The sequence below is a fragment of the Schistocerca serialis genome, chromosome 1 (genome assembly GCF_023864345.2).
Source record: "Schistocerca serialis cubense isolate TAMUIC-IGC-003099 chromosome 1, iqSchSeri2.2, whole genome shotgun sequence".
Classification (NCBI taxonomy): domain Eukaryota; kingdom Metazoa; phylum Arthropoda; class Insecta; order Orthoptera; family Acrididae; genus Schistocerca; species Schistocerca serialis.
The window spans coordinates 324,709,304-324,730,399 of NC_064638.1; the positions used below are offsets into that span (position 1 = coordinate 324,709,304).

Below are 21,096 nucleotides of genomic sequence, written 5' to 3' on the forward strand. Positions count from 1 at the left end.
TAAATGGTCCAAACTACTAAACAGAATGCCCCCAGAATGTTGACAAAATCAGCCAAGGTTCATAAAAGATGTGAACATTTGCCCACCTATGGTGTCAAAGCAAGATGTTTGGCTAAGTCATATGTGGAGTTGCTGTTGGTCATAGTGATAGACCTTCTTTATATATTTTCAGAAGCCCAAAAACTCTTGATGATATGCAGATATGTGTTCTTAACCCCTTTATAATCTCTTGAGGCAATGAGAATTAATTCAGGAGTGAGGAGTCTCCTGCTGCACACATCCTGTAGGATTGAAACTTCCTGGCAGATTAAAACTGTGTGAAGGTAGGAGACGAGGTACTGACGGAATTAAAGCTGTGAGGATAGGGCGTGAGTCGTGCTTGGGTAGCTCAGTTGGTAGAGCACTTGCCCGCGAAAGGCAAAGGTCCCGAGTTCGAGTCTCAGTCCGGCACACTTTTGATCTGCCAGGAAGTTTCATATCAGCGCACACTCCACTGTAGAGTGAAAATTTCATTCTATCCTATAGGATTGTAATCATCTTCCCATAGTCAGAATCAGTTAGTAGACCATACATCTTATAACCATAAGAACTATGACACAACAGTGCTGTTGCATTACCTTTATTGACTTCCAATACCAAAATTTTGGAATCCTCTCAGTGATTAATAGTGCAGCCTTTTACACATAGATTAAGTTATTGCTTTGAGATGTAGCTTTCAAGAGAGCACAGCAAGTTGTCCTTTGGGTGTTGCACAAAAAATAAGAAGAAAAACGTGCTCTTTCCAAAGTTCTTCCTCAGTGCAGTGTTGCACTACAAAATCGCTGAGAGGATCACAACATGGTGGTACTAAGTGTGAATAAAGGTAGTGCAAAAGTACTGTTGTCTCGTAGTTTGTATGTTGGTAATTGTACAGTCTACTAAGTGACTCTGCTTGTGATTGTACAGGACATACGCAACAGGAGACTTCTGAATTCCTGAATTCTTCCTCATTACCTCAAGAGATTAAGACCACGTAGTTGCATACCACCAAGACTCTTTGGCTTTCCCAAAACTCACAAAAGAGGTCTACCTTCATTGCCAATACTAAGCAAGATTAGGAGCCTCACACATGACGTAGGGAAACATCATACTTCTTTGCTGGAGGTGACATCACTGGTTTGTTTTGGTACTCTCCCCCCAAACTAATTTATGTTCAGCCATGAATATTTTGAGCAGGCTGATGGCAATGCTGTGGGTCCTTCTTCTCTGGTTACCAACCTTTGAGGAGAGAGCACAAGGATCAGCAGCCCTTCAGCTAACTGTATTTTGGAGGTATGTGGATGGTACTTTCATAGTGTGGCCTCATGTAAAAGATAAATTAACAGAGTTTTTACCATCACCTCAACTCTACTCATAAGAACATCCGGTTCACTATGGAAGTAGAGAAAGATGGTTGTCTGCTTTTCCTGGATGCCTGGATAGTTTGGTTGGATGGAAAAATGATGGCTCTCTGTTGCACTCAGCTTATCATAAACCCACTCATACCAGTTTTTATTCACAATTGTAATATTGTTACCCAATGTCACAAACAATGAGTGAGCTTGAAACACTTGTACGTAGAACTCTTTCAACTTCAGATGCAAAAACTTTGCCTAAAGAGCTTGCTTTTCCTGTAAGATTAACAGGGCACTATCGGTTAAAACCAAGAAACAAGGATTGGATAAAGAGCTGAGTATGCCAGCAAAATCTCTAGCATGTATTCCCTTTGTTCACAATATTTAGTTTAAAATAGCAAGAATCCTCCATAATTTTCAGTTCGACACCATGATCTTGACATGTGCGCAGAATACTCACAATATACAGGGTGAGTCACTGGCCAACGAGCTGGCCAGGACACATCTCCTTCGCGTCCAGTCCAACGATTTGGGAATTTCCTCTGCAACTCATTTCTAGCCATTAGCGAAAAATGTGCTGGACGCACATCATGTTGATACCACATTCTGTTTCTTTCTCCTAAAGGTATTTCTTCCAATAACAGACTTAATGTTTCTTGCAGGAATGTGGTGTCCTTCACACCATTAAGATTTCCTTCGATGAAATAGGGGCCTATAATTCTGTCATCCAGAATCCCACACCATACATTCACCAACCATGGTTTTTGGTGTACAACTTGCTGCAGCCAACATGGATTTTCAGTTGCCCAATAATGCATGTTATGCAAATTAACATTGCCATGGTTTGTGAATGAATGTAGCCTCGTTAGTAAATGGAATCAATTTAATAAACTTGTTATCCATCTGAATCTGAAGTTGATCCCATCAGTAGAATTCAATGCTATGCATACAATCCAAACCAGTTAATTCTTGGTGGAAACTTGTATGGTAAGGATGATATTTATGGCAACGCAGAATGCGAACACTACTACTCTGGCTCATGCCAGATTCCCTTGCGATTTGACGCGATCTAGCACAAGGATCTCGAACCACAGTGGGAAAAGTACCAGTTTCCGTTTCCTCATTACTAACTGTCTTTTGCCCGGTATGTTTCCAACACGTTAAAGATCCAGTTGTTCTCAATTTATCATTGTTGTTGTTGTGGTCTTCAGTCCTGAGACTGGTTTGATGCAGCTCTCCATGCTACTCTATCCTGTGCAAGCTTTTTCATCTCCCAGTACCTCCTGCAACCTACATCCTTCTGAATCTGCTTAGTGTATTCATCTCTTGGTCTCCCTCTACGATTTTTACCCTCCACGCTGCCCTCCAATACTAAATTGGTGATCCCTTTTTTTATCATACACATATTTAAACGTATGACATGTAGGGTGAGTATGTTGAGGATATCTTTCAGCGTATAAGTCTCTAGCTCTCACTGAATTTCGTTGGCATTTTCAGTAAATGAGAAGCATATCGACTTATTCTTGGAAGGAATACATCATTCACATTCGCTTGATTCGACAATACTAGTGTTGTAGTGCAAAACCGTCGAATCTTCTTTGCATATCAGTGGCACATTAGATGGATAAATCTTATTCAGTGAATATTTACTATTTGCACGATATACGAGAGAGAATTGTCAGAGAATGTGCTTCGATAAGTGCCGAAGTGATAAAGAATACCACTCAATCCATGATAAGAAGATTACCAATGGTAATCACTTCGAACATTAACACAATTGCCTGAACCTTTAGCCCAGACACATACAGATTCATATTCACTGATTTTACAATGATTTCTAGTTCTTGAAGTAAGAGGCATTGTAGACAAAAAATACGAAGCTTCACTGTCTCTGTTATACACTTCAGCTATATGATATGTACGATAGGCAATAATGTCTCTAGCATAAAATGTCTCAAGTCAACCTCTGTGACCTTCATTGACTTTCAAAGACCTTACTGTTACACACCATTGGATTCCTCTTGATAGCCGCTATCAGAAAATAAGTACCAAACTATAGCATCCCATTTAAAAAGCAAAGTTGACCTTCATATCTCTGAAGTAACCCCACCTAGCAACAAAAAACCAACGTCATATTATGGCCCCTGTTGTTCCATGCAACATTTGTCCCACAAACTTTTCAGTTACTATCATACTTTCGGAGTTATTCTAGGTGGCAGTAGTCAGTGACTCACCCTATATATTTCGAAACAGAGGATGTCTTCATAAGTTTTCGATGGGTCACCTTAGGGTGAATGGCAAGTGGCCAGTTGAAATATCGTGGTGTGTAGTTGACGACAAGCCACTGCAAGCCTAGCATTCCTTCAAAAATTCAATTTACCAGGAAAACTTTAAAATTTGCATATTTTTTCTGCGATTTAACCTTTATTCTTAATGATATGTGTTCTTCACTTTCAACTTTTTTTAGATATCTAAATGTACGTTTTATGTTATAAGTTATGAGAGTACTTTCTTGGCTTTTTCTAATTGCACCGATGATTGCTAGGAGAAAGTACAAGTTCTTTATTCCCTCTCTTGCCTTCAAATGAAAATCGTATTGGATTTAAACTACCTCTGTTGGAATGTTGTTAGGTACCGATTCAATGTTTACTGGAAAAATTGAAGAAAACAAAGAAATTCATCTTCCAAAACTGCAAACAGTGTTCAGATTCACTTCTCAGGCTTACTATTTATGCACATATTGGATACAATATGGTTTCAGTTAAACTCAAACTGCTCTTCTCAAAGAATATACTTGAATGCATTAATTTGGTTGCGCATGTTCATAATTATCTGATCTTTCCTTACAGTTTTGGGTTTAAATTTTGTAAGTGCTCTGTTAACATCACCCATGCAGAATATAACTTGCAACCAAGTCACATCAAAAAATGTTCATGTATCATGGCCTATAGTTATTAAGAAATTAAAATATTTGTTGTGTTGTCCTCCAGGGCTATTTAAGAATCATTGTAGCCAATATCTCTCAGTATAATTGAACGAACTGGAATATTCACTTAAGCAAGCAGAGAGCTGTTGCTGATGTAAGCCTCAAGATTAATGAAATTAATTGTTTTTGTGAAATTTTCCATGTTCATTAGTTTGGCACATAATACCTCTTGGTGTATAATGCAGTGTGTATGAATCCTTGACCCATCGTAAATTTCTCTTTGCTTCTTTTACTGTAATGATACAAAGGAGTGCCTTCTGTAAGTATAGAATTTGTGACAGTGGTCGACTTTTTTAAGTTCAAAAAGCATAGTTAATTATATCTTGTCCTATAGTAATGTTATACAATGATAGTAGTTCCAATAATTCCTCAAAAGTATTTAAATCTGTGCTACAAGCAGAAAGAAACACAGCTAATTTACATATCCCCAAAATGTTCATACTCTTGTCACAGTCACCAGAATAGCTTTGAGATTAAATGAGTTTGCTTTGATTTAAATAGGAAAATTTCTGCCAGATTACCCATTCTTTTTGCAAGTGTATTTTGAAACAGAGATGGTCACTTAACACCTGTTGTATATATAAAGCAGTGTGTGCATGTGTATGTCTGGATCTCCTCTTAAACCCCTCAACTGATATCAGCCAAATTTGACACAGAAACACCAGCCCTGCCAAGTATCAGCACTGTGGAGTTTATAACCTCCTAGCTCCAATAGGAGCTGAGATACAGGCCAAAACATGTTTTTCCAGACCGTGGTACTGCCCTGCATGATAGACATGTTGTGTCATTACAGTATCGGTCTGCCAAATCGACCTGCTCTGCCGGACAGTCTACATGTCAGAGGCAAGAAATGATTTTTCTGAGCCCTGACGTGTAGGCTGCCCTGGATGACAGGTGTGTTGCGTTTTTTAGTAGTATCGACCTGCTTTACATTGCAACCTGTATGTCAGGGTCAATTAATAATTTTCAAGCCCCCAGTATTTAGCCTGTCCTGCATGACGTGTGTTGTGGTACTAGTATCAATGTGCTTTATTGAACTGTATTGTAGGGGCTGCACATGCTCGTAAGCATGGCTGGGGAAGATTGAGATGGATAGAGGGGGGAGGAGGGGGGATACATGAGCCAAATGGAAGGTGTAGAGGGGTAGTGGGCTGGTGGAAAAGGAAGAAGTGGAGGTGGAGGTGGGAAGAGAGATTGGGAGGAGGAGATGTGTTCAGTATACGTGGCAAACTTGTACGCAGGCATAGCTGCAGGATGCAGGGAATAGGCTAATAAAGCAATGGAATCTTTAAATGAAAGAAACCATTCCAGTAACTTACCACACACTAACTAACTTAACAAAGTAATATGTGTAACAAATTCATTCAGTTTCTCATTAAAAGTGAAATATTTCATGTTAATGCACATCAGACATATCACTTCAAATAAAGTGCTGTTGTTTCTTGGCAGCTCGTTACATTATTGCTAGGGTTGCTAGATAGTGAACCTTTTCTTGTTTGTACAAAGCAAAATGTTTTCTATTAAAGTGCATCAAATAAATCAATTTATACAACATACTGTTTTCTGGCAGCTGTTTGTACATTCATTAGCTGTGCTAGACAATAAACTTGGAAGTGAAAGCTTCGGTATGCCTTTTTCTGCTTTTTGTACTGAAGCAGTGATGGAAGATGCTGAAAGTAAGTGTTCGTTAAACCCACTCGTTAATCAACAAATACTGATGGGCCAATTCTTCATAGTACATTGAGATCATTGGATGTATACCAAAACAAAATTGTTTAGCAATTCAGTGGCTGGAGCATAAAAACATGTATTGTGGGCCGTGGGTCTGATACCCATGTTGCAAATGATACTGACATAGTTACACATGCTACTGTGAATATATACTGAGGGAAGGAATTGATGATTCTGACAATGTTGTATCTGGATGATCTTCTTTATTGACATGCTCTTCAGGTTAGCTAAATCAATAGTTTAGACAGTGCTGAGCATCTCACACACATTGATTTCTCCATACCAGTCAGCAAAGATTCCCTAAACATCAGTCGTGTGAAACCCAACTCATTCTTTTTTCACATGACCTCTTGAAATTAATAAATCGAGGCAATCAGAGGGATGCATTTAGAAAATTGTTTGACTCAGTGCCACATTAACATTTACTACCAAAAGTATGATCGTATGCATCGTAAGCAGAAGAAAAAGAAGAGCTCTAAAACCAGAACAAGAACACATCTAGAGCAGCATCTATGAAATAAGCCAGTGATGATGCCTTTTGGATAATAAAGGCAAAATGTATATGACATGACAAATTAATTTTATTCAGTTATAATTAGACAAATCCAAAGTGATAATTTTCAGTAAAATATCCAGTCAGATCTTGATAAGATTTCAAAGGCTTGCAACTTTCTTTAAATGTGCATAAATATAAAATCATGCACTTCCAAGACGCACAAATGTAGTATCCTTGACTTATTTACAAATAATTCACAATTGCAGTCAGTCAACTCATACAAAAATCTGTGTGTAAAAATTTTTAGGGATATGAGATCAGTGCATTGGTAGGATACTGGAGAAATGCAGTATAAAGAAATTTCTTTACAAAACATTCTTTGCCTGTCATAGAAAATTGTTCAGCTTTGTGCAACCCATACCAAGTTAAAAAAGAACAAAGAATGGCAGCACAAATGCTCATAGGTTTGTTTAACTTGCAGGATAACAAAACAGAAATATTCAAAAACCTGAAATGGCAAATTTCAAGGACCATTATATTAAGCGAGCTGTGCACATAAGTCTTGTGACTCTATACATAGACTGGAAAACCCTGTGCCTTTTTCCAATCCCAAGGCATGCTGCGTTGATCCAGCAGTCTTTTGTGGGCAGTATGTTGCCATTTGCTCTTTAGATGTGTGATTCATGTACCAGCTGAAAATTTTGACTTGTCATACCTTTTCCCTCCATACCTTCCAACTGTTTGGCTTAATTACTAAGTGGCTAATTGCCAGACTACAGATCCAAAGGTTCAACATTCAATCCTCCATTGATCCTAGAACTTTTTCTGTTTTATCGCTACTTTCACTGCTGGCAATAATTACATGAATCTTTGGGTCAGTTTGTAAGGAGTGCATGGAAAGTGCAGTAAATAGTGCATTGTCCACCAAACAAAAAAAAAAAAAAAAAACAGAGACTAATGTTGGAGTGCCGTTCTAACATGCAATTCTAACTTGTTACATGTCACATGAAAGGAAAAGAAGAAGAAGAAATCATAACAAAATCATCGGATTTTTAATGGTCCCTACTTCTCTTAAAGAATGGTATAGCAGTAGGTGGAAAGAAAGCTAGCACTTTATTTGTGTGTATGGTGTCCAAAACTTTAGGTCGAAAGTAATTTTCACATGATGTGTCATTGCCACTTAACATAGCTGGATGAAATGTGGTCCATTCATAGAAAAAACTGCTGCAGTCTGAAAGAGATACGTGATGAGATGAACAGAAATGACACTTATTCAAAGACAGTGAATAAAAGGAAGTGACCATGGTGTGTGATGGTCCTCTGGATATTACAAAAGGGAGGACATGGTTCTTACAAGGATCACCATGTATGGAATTCATGCTCTGCAACATACCGTATTTTTTCGAATGTAAGCCGCACTTTTTTTCTCGTTTTTGTAATCCAAAAAACCACCTGCTTAGAATCGAGTGCAAAGCAAGCGGAAGTTCTGAAAAATGTTGTTAGGTGCCACCACAACTAACTTCTGCCGTCGAATATATGTAGTGCTACACAGGCATGCTTTTCAGGCACAAAGATAAATACTGGCGCCAAAACCTCTGTGTCAGTAAATAAATTTTTAAAAAAAAAGTGGAAGACAAGCTTTTTTCTCCGCCCCGAGTTTCGACCACTGCATTTTCATACATTATCCAAAGAAGTAACTACAAATTCCGTATTGTTCATCTTCGAATGTAGCAGCATTTCAGTGTACTACGAAAATCCGACTGGCAAGACTGTTTGGGATGTTTGTTAATATGGCCAACTCTACATTCTGAATTTTTTCCTACCTCTGAGAAGAGATGGTTGCTAATAGGAACTTTTATGAATCGTGAATCACATGCACCATAAGAATAATACGAATATAAACAGTTTGCCATATATTGTTTGGTGTTTGCTGCTATCTCATTTGAATCCTGTCTGCCTAATAAACTACGAAACTATAGTGAGACAACAGCAAACGTGGAAGAATATACATATCATGTCATGTTTATATTCATATTATTCTTATGCCTAATAGTGATACAGTCAGAAATGAATCACGTCAATTGACTAGATTTTTAAATCTAAGATGACTCTTAATTTCTGTGCAGAATGTAATGTACTAAAGAGGCACCTGCAAAGATTTTCAAACTGAGAAAAATTTTCACTAAACTCTCGTTCAGAACATCTTCTATCATATGCAGTCTATTATTTAGTTCTTGTTGATCATTATCAAAGAAAGCAGCAGTGTAAGTAACAACAAATAGGACTCTCTTGCCATTGTTTTGCTAATGAGTCGATTCCCCTCTCTCTCTCTCTCTCTCTCTCTCTCTCTCTCTCTCTCTCTCTCTCTCTCTCTCTCTCTCTCTCTCTCCCCCCCCCCCCCCCTCTCTCCCTCTCCCTCTCCCTCTCTCTGTTTTTTTTTTTTTTTTTAGTTGTAAGCGGCAGTAGCGTGCACAAAAGCAAAAAGCATGCCATGCCGCAAGTGAGTGGCGACAGGTCGTAAACACTCATTATCCGAATGTGACAAACAATGCATGACACAGTACAGTAATGCATTTTCAGCTTAGAGTGACATAAACACCTATAACAGAGAGAACGGCACTTATCAGATCAATGAAAAATAAGCAATCAATTCAAACCAGACGAAGCACGTGAAAAAGGAAGGGTACCCATATAAATACGGACGGAGCGCCTGACGCATAGCAATGGGTACCTGGTAAAGTTTAACTGGTAAGCTTACGACTCAAACCAAACTACTGTGGCTGTCTCGTCATTCATTCAACCTAAATTGTCTCTCATATTACAATGGATCAACTTTGTTTCGATTTGGAGGTGTGGCCTAAAACTTTTCTCTCCCCTTGACTTTCGAGTCTCAAATTTCAGGTGCGGCTTAGATTTGGGAAATTTTTTTTTCCTTGATTTTGAATCTCATTTTTCAGGTGCGGCTTAGATTCGAGTGCGGCTTAGATTCGAGTGCGGCTTAGATTCGAGTGCAGCTTAGATTTGAGTAAATACGGTATCAATGTGGTTCACAAATGCTGGAAAGTCATTGGTGCATGTGGACATAGTGCAGAATGTCTCCCAACACGTTCCACGAGCTGCTCGATATGATTTAATTCTGTGGAACAGGCAGGACTGTCCATCCACCAAATATTTTTTCTTTCCAGTAGTTTCTTCATCTGCACAATTCGATGCGGTCACACATTGTCATCCATAAGAATGAAATTAGGGCCGAATGCACTCCTGGAAAGCTGTACTTGGGGAAAGAGTACAGTGTTACAATAATACTGACTGGTGAGTGTACAGTGTTCAGATATTTGGTGGTAGGTATGCCCATGCAACATTTTGGCTCCCCACACCATAACACCTGGACTCCCGAAATGATAGTGTTCCAACTATGGAACATGATCATGGCTGTATTATGTGGTATGGTGACGGGAGGTGCAACATTGCATGGGCATACCAATCTCCAAATCTCTGAACACAGTACATTAGTCAAGTATGTTATTGTGACACTTCACTCTTTCCACATGTGATTGTGTTCAGGTGTGGATACCAGTTACACATAAGCAACAGTGTTCATATCATTTCCAGTTCTAAAATCCACTGACCACAGTTCACAGGTCAAGGTAGCAAATCAATTATTACTGTTTAAGTAGGACTTACTTGAGTAAATTGTCACAAGTGATGAAACAACATTTCATTTTAATATAAGGGTTAACAGCCATATTTAGATTTCAAGAAATCTTGGTGACATTATGCAGTGAGTTTGATACTCCTTCCCTTTTTTCCTAACATCCCAAAGGCATGTTTATTCTTTACAGAAATAAGTGTGGCTGGAATTGCTTATCTTGACATGCTTTTATTCTTTTGTCACATGAAAGATGGACCAGGGAACTTCATTAGGCAACTAGTTAGTGCAACTCTTCTCTGGCATAATTTTGTGCATGAGAATCTAAATAATGTTGTTTCTAGTTACCAGATTGGTCTCAAGAGCCCTGATGACAGGACATTTTTACCTTGCCCTCCACATTTATTCAGTCTGATATGCCACATCATTTTCTCCCTTGAGAATATGTAGAGATTTACATGAATGCGCCTAACTATGACCACCTACCTTATTTAAAAAAGAGGATGCAAATATTTACTGGTCAATCATTGCAGAAAAACTGAAGTTTTTCCCCATTGTGTATGTCATTTTCAGCGTTAAGTCAAAATTAGTAACCGAATTACCTCAGAAACTTCAATATTGTTTCTGGAACAAAACTGATACCATACTTTTTTTCTCTACTGAATTCTGCAGTTTTGTTTCTGGTTTTTGTAAATTTAATCTGTGTTTTTTTATAACAGCAGTTGATATGTTCACAGGATGAAGGTGAAAAAGAAGAAGAACCACCACCAGAAACAAGAATAGATGTTGAAATACCAAAAATTTCATGTGACTTGGGCCGAGAAATTCATTTTGTGAAATTGCCCAACTTCTTGTCTGTAGAGACAAGGCCATTTGACAGGGAAACATATGAAGATGAAATTGATGAAGAAGAGACTTTGGATGAAGAAGGGCGAGCAAGGTCAGATATTGATATTGTCATGTCATGTAATAGCTGAAGGCTGTGCAATGACAATATTGTTAGAACATGAGCAATTTTAAACTTTAATACTGATTCTACATGTGTAATTACTGTCACCAGATTAAAACTTAAGGTGGAGAACACCATTCGCTGGAGGCAAACTTTTGATAAAGAAGGTAATCTTACTAAGGAAAGTAATGCAAGATTCATTCGATGGTCTGATGGCAGTATGTCACTGCATCTGGGATCTGAAATATTTGATGTATACAAGCAACCATTGCAGGTAATAATATTTTACAAATGCTTATATACCCTTTTAAAAGGCCCTCTTTTAATGAACCACTGTGTTTTGCAAGGAAAAAGTACTTGTTCTTATTTACTCAAACATACATTACCTGGTCAAATAATGTGTCTTTAGGTGGGTTCTACAAAGAACAGAAATGGATTGTAATATTAGAAACATACTTGTACATATATTCCATTGGTGAGTTGTTAAAGTGCAAGTATTTGTTTGATCTTCTTCCATATGTTCCACTGGTGTTGTAAATTTGTTTGTTGTCATTTTTAGGGTGATCACAATCATCTCTTTATCCGCCAAGGGACAGGTCTTCAGGGCCAGGCGGTATTTAGAACAAAACTGACATTTAGACCTCACTCAACAGAGTCATTCACTCATCGTAAGATGACATTGTCTCTAGCTGATCGCTCACAGAAGACATCAGGAATTAAAGTGTTGTCTCAAGTAGGCTGGGATCCAGAGCAGAACAAAGGACAGCTCATAAAGGTAAAGATACTAGCAAACTTTAGTAAGTTATCACTAAGTGTAAAAGTATATTTTCTTGTTTATAACAATTTTTTCGGTAGCCAGCTGTAAGTCTACTTTCTTATCAATAAATTATACATCCAAACCAAATACAGCTACTCTGTTTTAGGTATGCTATGCAGGTTACCAATTCCAATCTCTTAAAAAATATAATCTGTCCGATGTAACAAATTTTTTCGGGCTACTGTCAACAAGATTGATATATTTGGAGAAATGCGTGGTAAAAACTGTGCTGCCTTACAATATATTTGTTCACAACTGGGTTTGGTCATTGATCATCTTCACAGTGGAAAAATAATGTTATAATTTCACAAGTCATGCATGCTATTTAACCAGAAAATATGCCTTAGCTGACTTGAAAAAATCAGAAAGAGAGACTTCATGCCATAATACTGGCTTAATCAAACAGAAAACATTGACAAATGAAACCAAGTGACAGCAGTAACTGCATAGCACCATTGCTCATTGCAATGGTGCTGCGACTCAGCATCTCTGCTGTATGGCGAGTAGCAACTATCCTTTTTCATAAATCTGATTTCTCTTGTTTTATTAAAACAGTCATTTCTCGGTGTGTAGGTGGGAATAAACAAAATATTTTTTTCATTCAGAGGGTAACACTGGCGATTGAAATTTCATGAAAAGATCTCTCCGCAACATTTTATTGATTGATTTTTATTGATTATCAACCCACTTTGCTAATCGTTCCTGTGACACACTCTCCCCTATTTCACAATAACATAAAACACGCTGCCCTTTCTTGAGCTTTTTGATGTCCTCTGTCAATCATATCTGGTAAGATCCCGTATCATTCAGCAGTAATCTAGTCAATGACAGACAAGCTTAGTGCATTCAAGCTTTGTTAGTAGAGTTGTTGCACCTTCTAAGTGTTCTTTTGATGAAACACAGTCTTTGATTTGCCTATCCCACAAGATTTTCCAAGTGATTGCTGCAATGGAAATGAGCGTTTGGCGTCATTGGCCCGGAGGCCCCTTACGGGTCAGGTCTGGCCGCCTTGGTGCAGGTCTTATTACATTCGATGCCACATTGGGTGACCTGTGCACCAGATGGGGATGAAATGACGATGAAGACAACACGGCACCCAGTCCCGGAGCGGAGAAAATCCCCAACCCAACCGGGAATCAAACCTGGGCCCCTTAGGACAGCACACCATTCAGCTGTCGGGGCAGACACTGCTGCAATTTAAGTTTGTAATTGTAATCCCTGTGTGTTTAATTGCGCTGACAACCTTGAAATTTTGTGAGGTTACAGGAAATTATTCACAGTTGCAAATATCGGCAAGTTTAGAATGGAATGACAACATTAAAAATTTATGCCAGATTGAGACTCCAAAAACTGTATTTAGTAACTCTGCTGTAGTGGCACTGTCATCAGCAACATTTCCATTACTGTCGCACAGTGAGGTATTGATTGTGTGTTGCCACCAGCATGCTTTGCATATGACTCATTTTCATTTTCTGCCATGTTTTGAGACAGAGTTTGTGTGTGGAAACTATTAAAAGCATCTAGTATTGAGGTCTGTGCTAAATTTTGAGCTTCTGTAAAACATTGCCGTTCTTGGAGGTTTTGTGTTCTTTTAAATCTGGTGTGCTTTCTTCGTTGCTTTTGCAATAGTGTCCTGTGTACTCGTAGATTTTTGTTGTTATGTATTAGCCCACTGATTTGACATGTTCACTATAACACACAGTGTGTGGGGGTACTTCTTTAATTTTTATGTAAAGGAATTAGGAATTGTGGAACAGCAAGAGAAATGACTTACAGAAATCAAGGAAAACATGAGTGAACAATAAATTATAATATAAGCTTTCGAAAACAAGAGAGACAAAATCAAGAAAGTCAAAGACAAAATAAACCAACATCAGCAGACAATCAATGGGAAGGGTGAGTCAGACAAAGAAAGTTGAGAACTGAGAGACTGGAGAATAGCTAGCCCATTGAGAGACTGAAAATACCTTTTTTATGAAGAACATAAAATTTAAATAAATAGTAAGTAAGATAGGGGATAAGTTAACAGCGGTGTTCTGTGTTTGTGTTGGTTCTCTGGGATGTTTATTATTTGTTAAAGGAGCAGAAGGGAAAAAGACATTGTGAAAGTGAGCAAATTTCTCCTTTTGTGTTAATTATGCCCTATAGGCAATTTTAAATACTGTTGCACCCTGTATCCTACAGTAGTTCTACATTTGTATTAATTATGAATTTTATTATTGTTTTCTCTAACAGAAAGAAGAGGAACGTCTTCGCGCTTCAATGCGTAGAGAGAGTAAGCAGAAGAGGATACGAGAAAGAGGAGCCACTCGAGGTCTAAGCACAAGTTACCTGGAGCCAGATAATCGTGAAGAAGAAGGTTCTGAAGATGAAGGAGCCATTTCTCTTGCTGCCATTAAAAGCAAGTACAAGAAAGGTGGTGCATCAGCAAAAGGTATCTATCCTCAACAATAGTCTTGACTGAATTCTTTGAATGCCTTTGTTTTATACAGAAATTTGTGGAGTACCTAGTGTTTTAAAATTCATTCAGAAGTGCCACAAAGAACATTTGTGATATACAGGGTGACAATTGAGTACATGGGTGCAACAAGAGCATTAGTGGAAAAACGCCATATTAAGATAAATGGCCTCAAAGTTTTGAAAGTATAGGAATCATTTAATACAACACCAACACACTGAGAGACAGATTTATTGTCAAGAATATGCAAATGTGTAGTGTTTTGGCAAAACATCTGGTCATATTTAATGATACAGATATAAATATTGACATTTATAGCAACTCAGTTAATGCTGTTATTGCAGAGAATATATATCATTCAGCCTCTTTGTTTTACAAATGTTCTCGCTCTAATATTTTTAGGGTTACTGCACAATCTTTAGTCCTCAAATTCTGATACATCATCTGCTTTGTTATTTGGGACATCATTAATCTCACATTCCGTGTTTAGGACACAAGTAAGCCACTCACCATTTTGTGGCTTCAAAAATTTACATAATGATAATACATCTCTTTTTTTTAGCAATATTTGCTCCTGGTTTAGGCTCATTTCTCAAATTAAGGTCAGTGAAACTTAGAAAAGGGGAACTACGATTGAAAATAGTAAATGGTTGATATACTAGAGTATATGTGATCCTGATACCACACCCGTTGGAGAGTAGTGTGGACAACATTATTTCTGAATGCTAAATCTGTAACCGTTGGCACGTGGTGTCTTAAAAAACATTGGAGCAAGAGCCTTTGACCGGTTTTTGATCAGGGAAGCAGCATTAATTACATTGAATGGTTTGGGGTACACTCTACATTATTCCATCATTTTCACATATTCAGTAGGAACTTCTATATTTTCAACCCTCTTTACCAGCGTACCATATTACACTCTACATTATTCCATCATTGTCACATATTCAGTAGGAACTTCTATATTTTCAACCCTCTTTAGCAGCGTACCATATTTTCCAAAATTTCGGTCGCATTGCTTGTAGAAGTAACTCCTAACAGGGAAGATATGTTCAATTTCAATCTTAAGATGTTTGGCCAACCATGATGAAAACATAACGACAATAATATTCTTGTTTTGTCCACCACATCAATTGGAAAAAACAGTTTTCTTCACATTCACATATATGGCCAACATTTTCTGAATAAAATCATACAAACATGAACTCTCAGACTGGGTTTTTTCTTTCTTCTATTTCCTAGAAATAGTAGTAACATCATTAAGGCAATGAATATTAAAATTATGCAGCGAAAGAAGTCATACGTGAAACTGTGATTTACATTTAATTTAGGTATAGGCAAGTTCGGGGCATAATCAAATTCTAGAAAAAAATCCTATCGTCAGAGACAGATTTAATTTCTTCCATTAAATCTGCCTTCAAAGATTGATATGCTTTGGCACATGACTTACATTGGTCATCAGGAGTTTTTGCCAAACTCACATCACACTCAGCACAAAAATCACACCATCTGATCTTGGTTGCCTAAAAGAATATTGACTGTGTCCCCTCCAATACCTGTGATAACTGCTGTGCTTCATTTTGAGTGGTTTCCCTTCTAACTCAAAAACATGTTGCCTAAAGCACGTATAAAGTTTATGAACAGTTAATTCAGGATTATCAAAATACATCCTTTTGGTTCTGGCACTGCTCTAGTGGGACTCCTTATGAGGGAACTGGGACCAATGTTCTTCAACAAGATGCCAAACTTTTTTTCTATCTTATTGGGCCAGTTGTGGTATTTACCCCTTTTGTCTTCAGGAATAGCACCTGGAACATAATAGAACCAACCCAAACAATTTTTATTGAATCATATTATTGAAGAAAATATTACAGACCTTAAAACAATATTTGTGACATGGATACGTCAGTCTTAACATAACATGCCTATCTTTATTGTATTTTGTACTGATCTCGGCCTCATTTCAGAAATCTGCAGCACAGGTAGTAAAAATTTCTGGCAAACTATTTTACAAATCCATTATGTTTTGTGGTATACATCCAATAATAGTTCCTTTTTGTGCTTCAGGATTGAGAGATGTAGTTTGTTTTTCTTGTTTTGATATGTATCCCATCAAGATCACATCCTGAAGTACTGTGTCACTACTATCCCAAAATGCAACAAACAGTTGTTTCTGTTGATCGATTTGTAAACTTTGACAGCACCTAGAATAGGTTGTAACAAACATAGACTATGATATAAAAATAAGCAGAACTGTATAATACTAAACTTTGTTCACTTGAAGATATGGCAAAGAAAAATGAACAAACATGATTCAACTGGCTTGAACTACTTGGCTGATATTTTTATTCTTGTGCATACAGATATGTACATTTTGCCATAATTTTGAAGCTTCTTAGCAACATTCTGTTTCCACCTTTCCGAATTACGTTGTCATTTTAACCCTACACAGTTATTGTCATCAACTATAATGTCTTCTTCCGAAGTAACATATTCATCACTTGTTGTCCATCTTCACCATGTGGCCATGCCACATGTGTGAACAATGAACTAAAGTCTTAGCTGCAACAAAAGCATTTCACATGATCTTCTTTCCAAAGAGCGTGAGGGTTTGGGAAGATGATTTCATCTACATTGTCCAAAGTAATCTGATTTCGACAAGATGTGGTTCATGCAAGACAGAGTGCAACCCTATCGAAGCAGGAGAGAGTTTCATGTCCTGGAGGAGCACTTTGGGGACCGCATTCTGACTATTGGGTACCCAGAGGCCACTCGCACGGGCCTCGATTGGCTGCCGTATTCTCCGGATGTGAACACATGTAACTCTTTTTTGTGGGGTTATTTTAAAGACACGGTTTACAGCAATAACCCCCATTGCTAAGCTGGAAACAGCTATTCAGGAGGTCATCCACAGCATCGATGTTCTGATACTTTAGCAGGTCATACAGAATTTCACTATTCAGCTGCACAATATCATCACCAATGATGGCAGGCATATCGAACATGTGATAACCATAATCCAAATATCTGTAGTGATGTTTACATGTTGAATAAAGTGTGTGCATACCATAGATTGTAACTAACTTACATTTTAGTTCAATAGTTGTCACCCTGTATGTACTTGAGTGATATTCTAAAAAAGATCTAATAACTTAAACTTTTTTCTCAGCCGATAAACCGCCAATATATTCATCTGATGAAGAAGGATCAGATTTTGAAGCCAGGCGAGCAAAGAAGTTGGATAAGGCTAAAGCACTTAAAGATTCAGATGAGGAATCAGAGCAGTCGGCATCAGGATCTGAACAAGCCTCTGGATCTAGTTCTGGGTCTGGAGGTGAAGAACAGCAAAACAATAAGGATGAAGACCAGTCTGGTGGAAGTGCCGCTGATGATGATTAACTTTGTAACAGTGAAGCAAGTGCAAATTCTTGTTTGTATATAATTTTAAGTGAGGGTGAACTTGAGATGGGCAGCAGATTAGTGCCAAAGGACAATGTGAAATACATTGACTTTAAAAGACACAAAATGAGAATTGTTGATGGGTACCTTTGTGTGAGGTATAGGCTAATAACTGTTTTGACCTTAGTGCTTGTGTTGTTTCACACTGTATTACTGTGATCAGTGTTTAAGTTATATTTGATAAACTTTTGACTGTGGTATTTTAATTTCCAAGTTATCTGACTATCTTGCTGAAAGTCCACAAATGACATTATGGTAAAATCTGAATTGCTAGGAATGTGATAATTATTGTTTTTATTTATTTACTATATTTGTATAAGCATGTCGTGAAGCATATTCATGTGCCCCGTTAATGATTTGCATTGGTTTCTGAATGTCATACCATACTTGATTGTTTTCATTCAGAATATTTTATCCCACAGTAGAGCTTGTGAAAAGATGGTAGTTGTACCAATTGCAGTGCAGTGTTGGATAAATATCGCAAAATTTACAGAATGTTGGAAGCATACTCCTAGTTTGTCATACTACTGAATATTTTTCATTCGGTCAATTTTACTTCATACAGGCGACTGTGGATTCTACAGATTCAGAGCACCATCTGTTCACAATGACACAGTCTTGTAGATCTAAACATGTAGGGAACGTCAGATAGAATGTAAATAATAGAGGGTTAAAGGACACCACCCACCGAATAGGAGAAGGGTTGTCTTGTTGACAGGCTCACACAAGAGAGAAAGGAATCTTGCTAGCTTTTGGAACAAATCCTTTATTAAGCTAGAGCAGGCTCATCCAAACTGTGCCCCTGGGGCGCTAGCACCTGCAATCGCCCGAGGCCAGCACCCCGGTCGAATTCGTATGTTGTTGCAGTGGCCAAGTCATGTCGCTTAGCTGACAGTGCGGTCTGCCCGCCGCACCTCGCCATGCTGCTGTAAGTGCGCTTCGTATGGAAGACAGACTGCCTCGCCAGCAGAGGTCAAAAGCATTGATACGACACAAAGCCGTCAGTCAACAGTCATAAGGCTACAGTGGATCGATATGGATGGTCAACAGCAGCAAACAAAAAAGAGGAGCGGCATGTTTGCACTATTTAAACCCGAGTGAGAAATTAATTTCTTTTGTACTGCTGTCCAAAATCATGCCAAATGTTTATTATGTCATCAAAACCTCATGTATTTAAAAAAAGTACTCTATTAAACGGCAATTTAATACCTGTCACAAAGATCAGTTAGAAAATTTGTCACAAAAGGAACACCTGTCAAGGCTTGAAGAACTAAAAGAAAGTTTCAAGCAGCATTACAGAGAAGGAAGTTCCTATTGTATATCAGATTGTCAGCAACAAGGAAAACTTCTTTTCAGTTAATTTTTATATTTGGGTTGCATTAAATCGCATTGCGAATTATCAGAAGAGTTTGAAAACAGATTTTTAGAGATAAATGAGCTTCAAGCGGCCTTAGGTATATTTGTTTGCCTGTTTTCCCTTCAGGCAGAGGACGTCTCCCTTCAGGCAGAGGACGTCTCACAATTGTTTCAACTAGAGCTGATTGACCTGTAGTAAAATACCCACCTGAAGGACCGCTTTCTTACGTATACAATCTTGGATGATGTTTACAGCTGTTTTCCATGAGAGAAGTATCCTCTTTTTTCACATGCACGCGGCCAAAGTTCTCTCAATGTTTGGTTCCATGTGTATTTGGAAGCACTTTTTCTCCCTTTTAAAGCTTGCTAAAACTAAGAATTGTTCACTACTTAGCAATCAAAATTGGACAAATTCTTGGAGATTGGCAGTCTCCCGGAATATTATACCAAATCTGGACAAAATCATTTCCTCGCAAAAGAAAAATGTGTAAAATGTTAATTGTCTTCTTTAACGATGTTGACTGTGAGGATTAAAGGTCTTTATAACCTTAATTCTATTTTTTAATAAGTTTACAAATTTGGTCAGTTGAAATTATTGCACACAAAACAGCAAACAAACAATGCGATGTATAAACTCTGAAAAGGGATACAAAAATCTGCAGCACGAAGTAACCCTGCAACAAAAAATATTTACTTGTAACTACTAACAGTAAGAATGAGACTCTATCCCTTACACAAAATTATCTCTAAAATAGAATATTTATGGCACTAGTTCATTTAAGAAATCGATATATCTTTCAGGAGATGTCTACTTTACATATGACGAGTGTGCATGTGCAGTTCAAGTAGAATCAACCTAAGGGTCAGAAAACTACTAACTTGTTCTTCGATTCTTATTTTGGATGTTGTTTTCTGAAGCTTTGTGTTGTAACACACACACAAAAAGCATGCACTCACCATGCCAGCTGGATACAATGCTGGGATTGCATTGTTGTCAGGTGGAGTGGAAGGAGAGAGAAGCGGTAGGCAAGAAGAGGGGTTGGGGTTGGGTGGCTAGTGACTTTGAGGGAGGCAGCAAGTTTGCAGAGTAGAAATGTGGAAGGGAGGGGTAGCAGGCATGCAGCCTAGGCATGTGATGAATGTGTAGAGTCCACACAGGTTATGATGCCCAATGCTCAGTGATCAGTTTTTATCCAAAGCACTGGACGAGTTTATTTGAAAGGGGAGGCCAATAGTGTTTGCTCCCTTTCGGCCGGTTGTCAGTGTTAGAATCAAGATACACAAGATGCGATCTTTCTTAAAGGATTTAACAGAATGTGTTCAGTAAAAAAAAAAAAAAAAAAAAACACATTTTTGCTTTACTTGTAGCTTTATATGTCAGGTCCTTGATGATGTGCCCATCATTTCATTAATGTTCATAAATATTATGATATTTACACGGGAGTAACGTACTGCATGAAACTCAAAGAAGTTTGCAATGAAAAATAGGGGTTGCTATGATTTTGCATGTGGTGCACATTAAATGGTTGCTGCATATGAACTTTAGCTAACATACAAATTTTTCTTTAGAGTTGGGTGGAGGTCTTGGTCTGTCTCAAGAAAATTTATCTGATATAGCACACTCATTTGCAATCGCACCACACCAGTGATAAAATTAGAGTGAGATATCCACAACATTCCTCATATTTCATAAATAATTTGAAATTGAAAAGATATGTTGGCGAATGGTAGCATGCAAAGAGAAAACTATTTTGCTATATGTTTATTATGCAAAACTTCATTATCTACCATGTTATTTCACTAACAACAGACTTTTTTAATG

General features: G+C 37.9%; 1 protein-coding gene across 1 annotated transcript in view; it reads left to right on the forward strand.

Moving 5' to 3' along the window:
• The window catches only part of LOC126469829 (another transcription unit protein), a 55,925-nt gene extending 35,305 nt beyond the window's left edge, over window positions 1–20,620 (forward strand). Inside the window, exons 6-10 of the mRNA XM_050097123.1 lie at window positions 10,973–11,175; window positions 11,296–11,458; window positions 11,744–11,959; window positions 14,237–14,435; window positions 17,629–20,620. Coding sequence (XP_049953080.1) covers window positions 10,973–11,175; window positions 11,296–11,458; window positions 11,744–11,959; window positions 14,237–14,435; window positions 17,629–17,858 — 1,011 coding nt within the window. The 3' untranslated portion in view covers window positions 17,859–20,620. The remainder of the gene's footprint in view (window positions 1–10,972; window positions 11,176–11,295; window positions 11,459–11,743; window positions 11,960–14,236; window positions 14,436–17,628) is intronic.
• The last annotated feature ends 476 nt before the right edge of the window (window positions 20,621–21,096 follow it).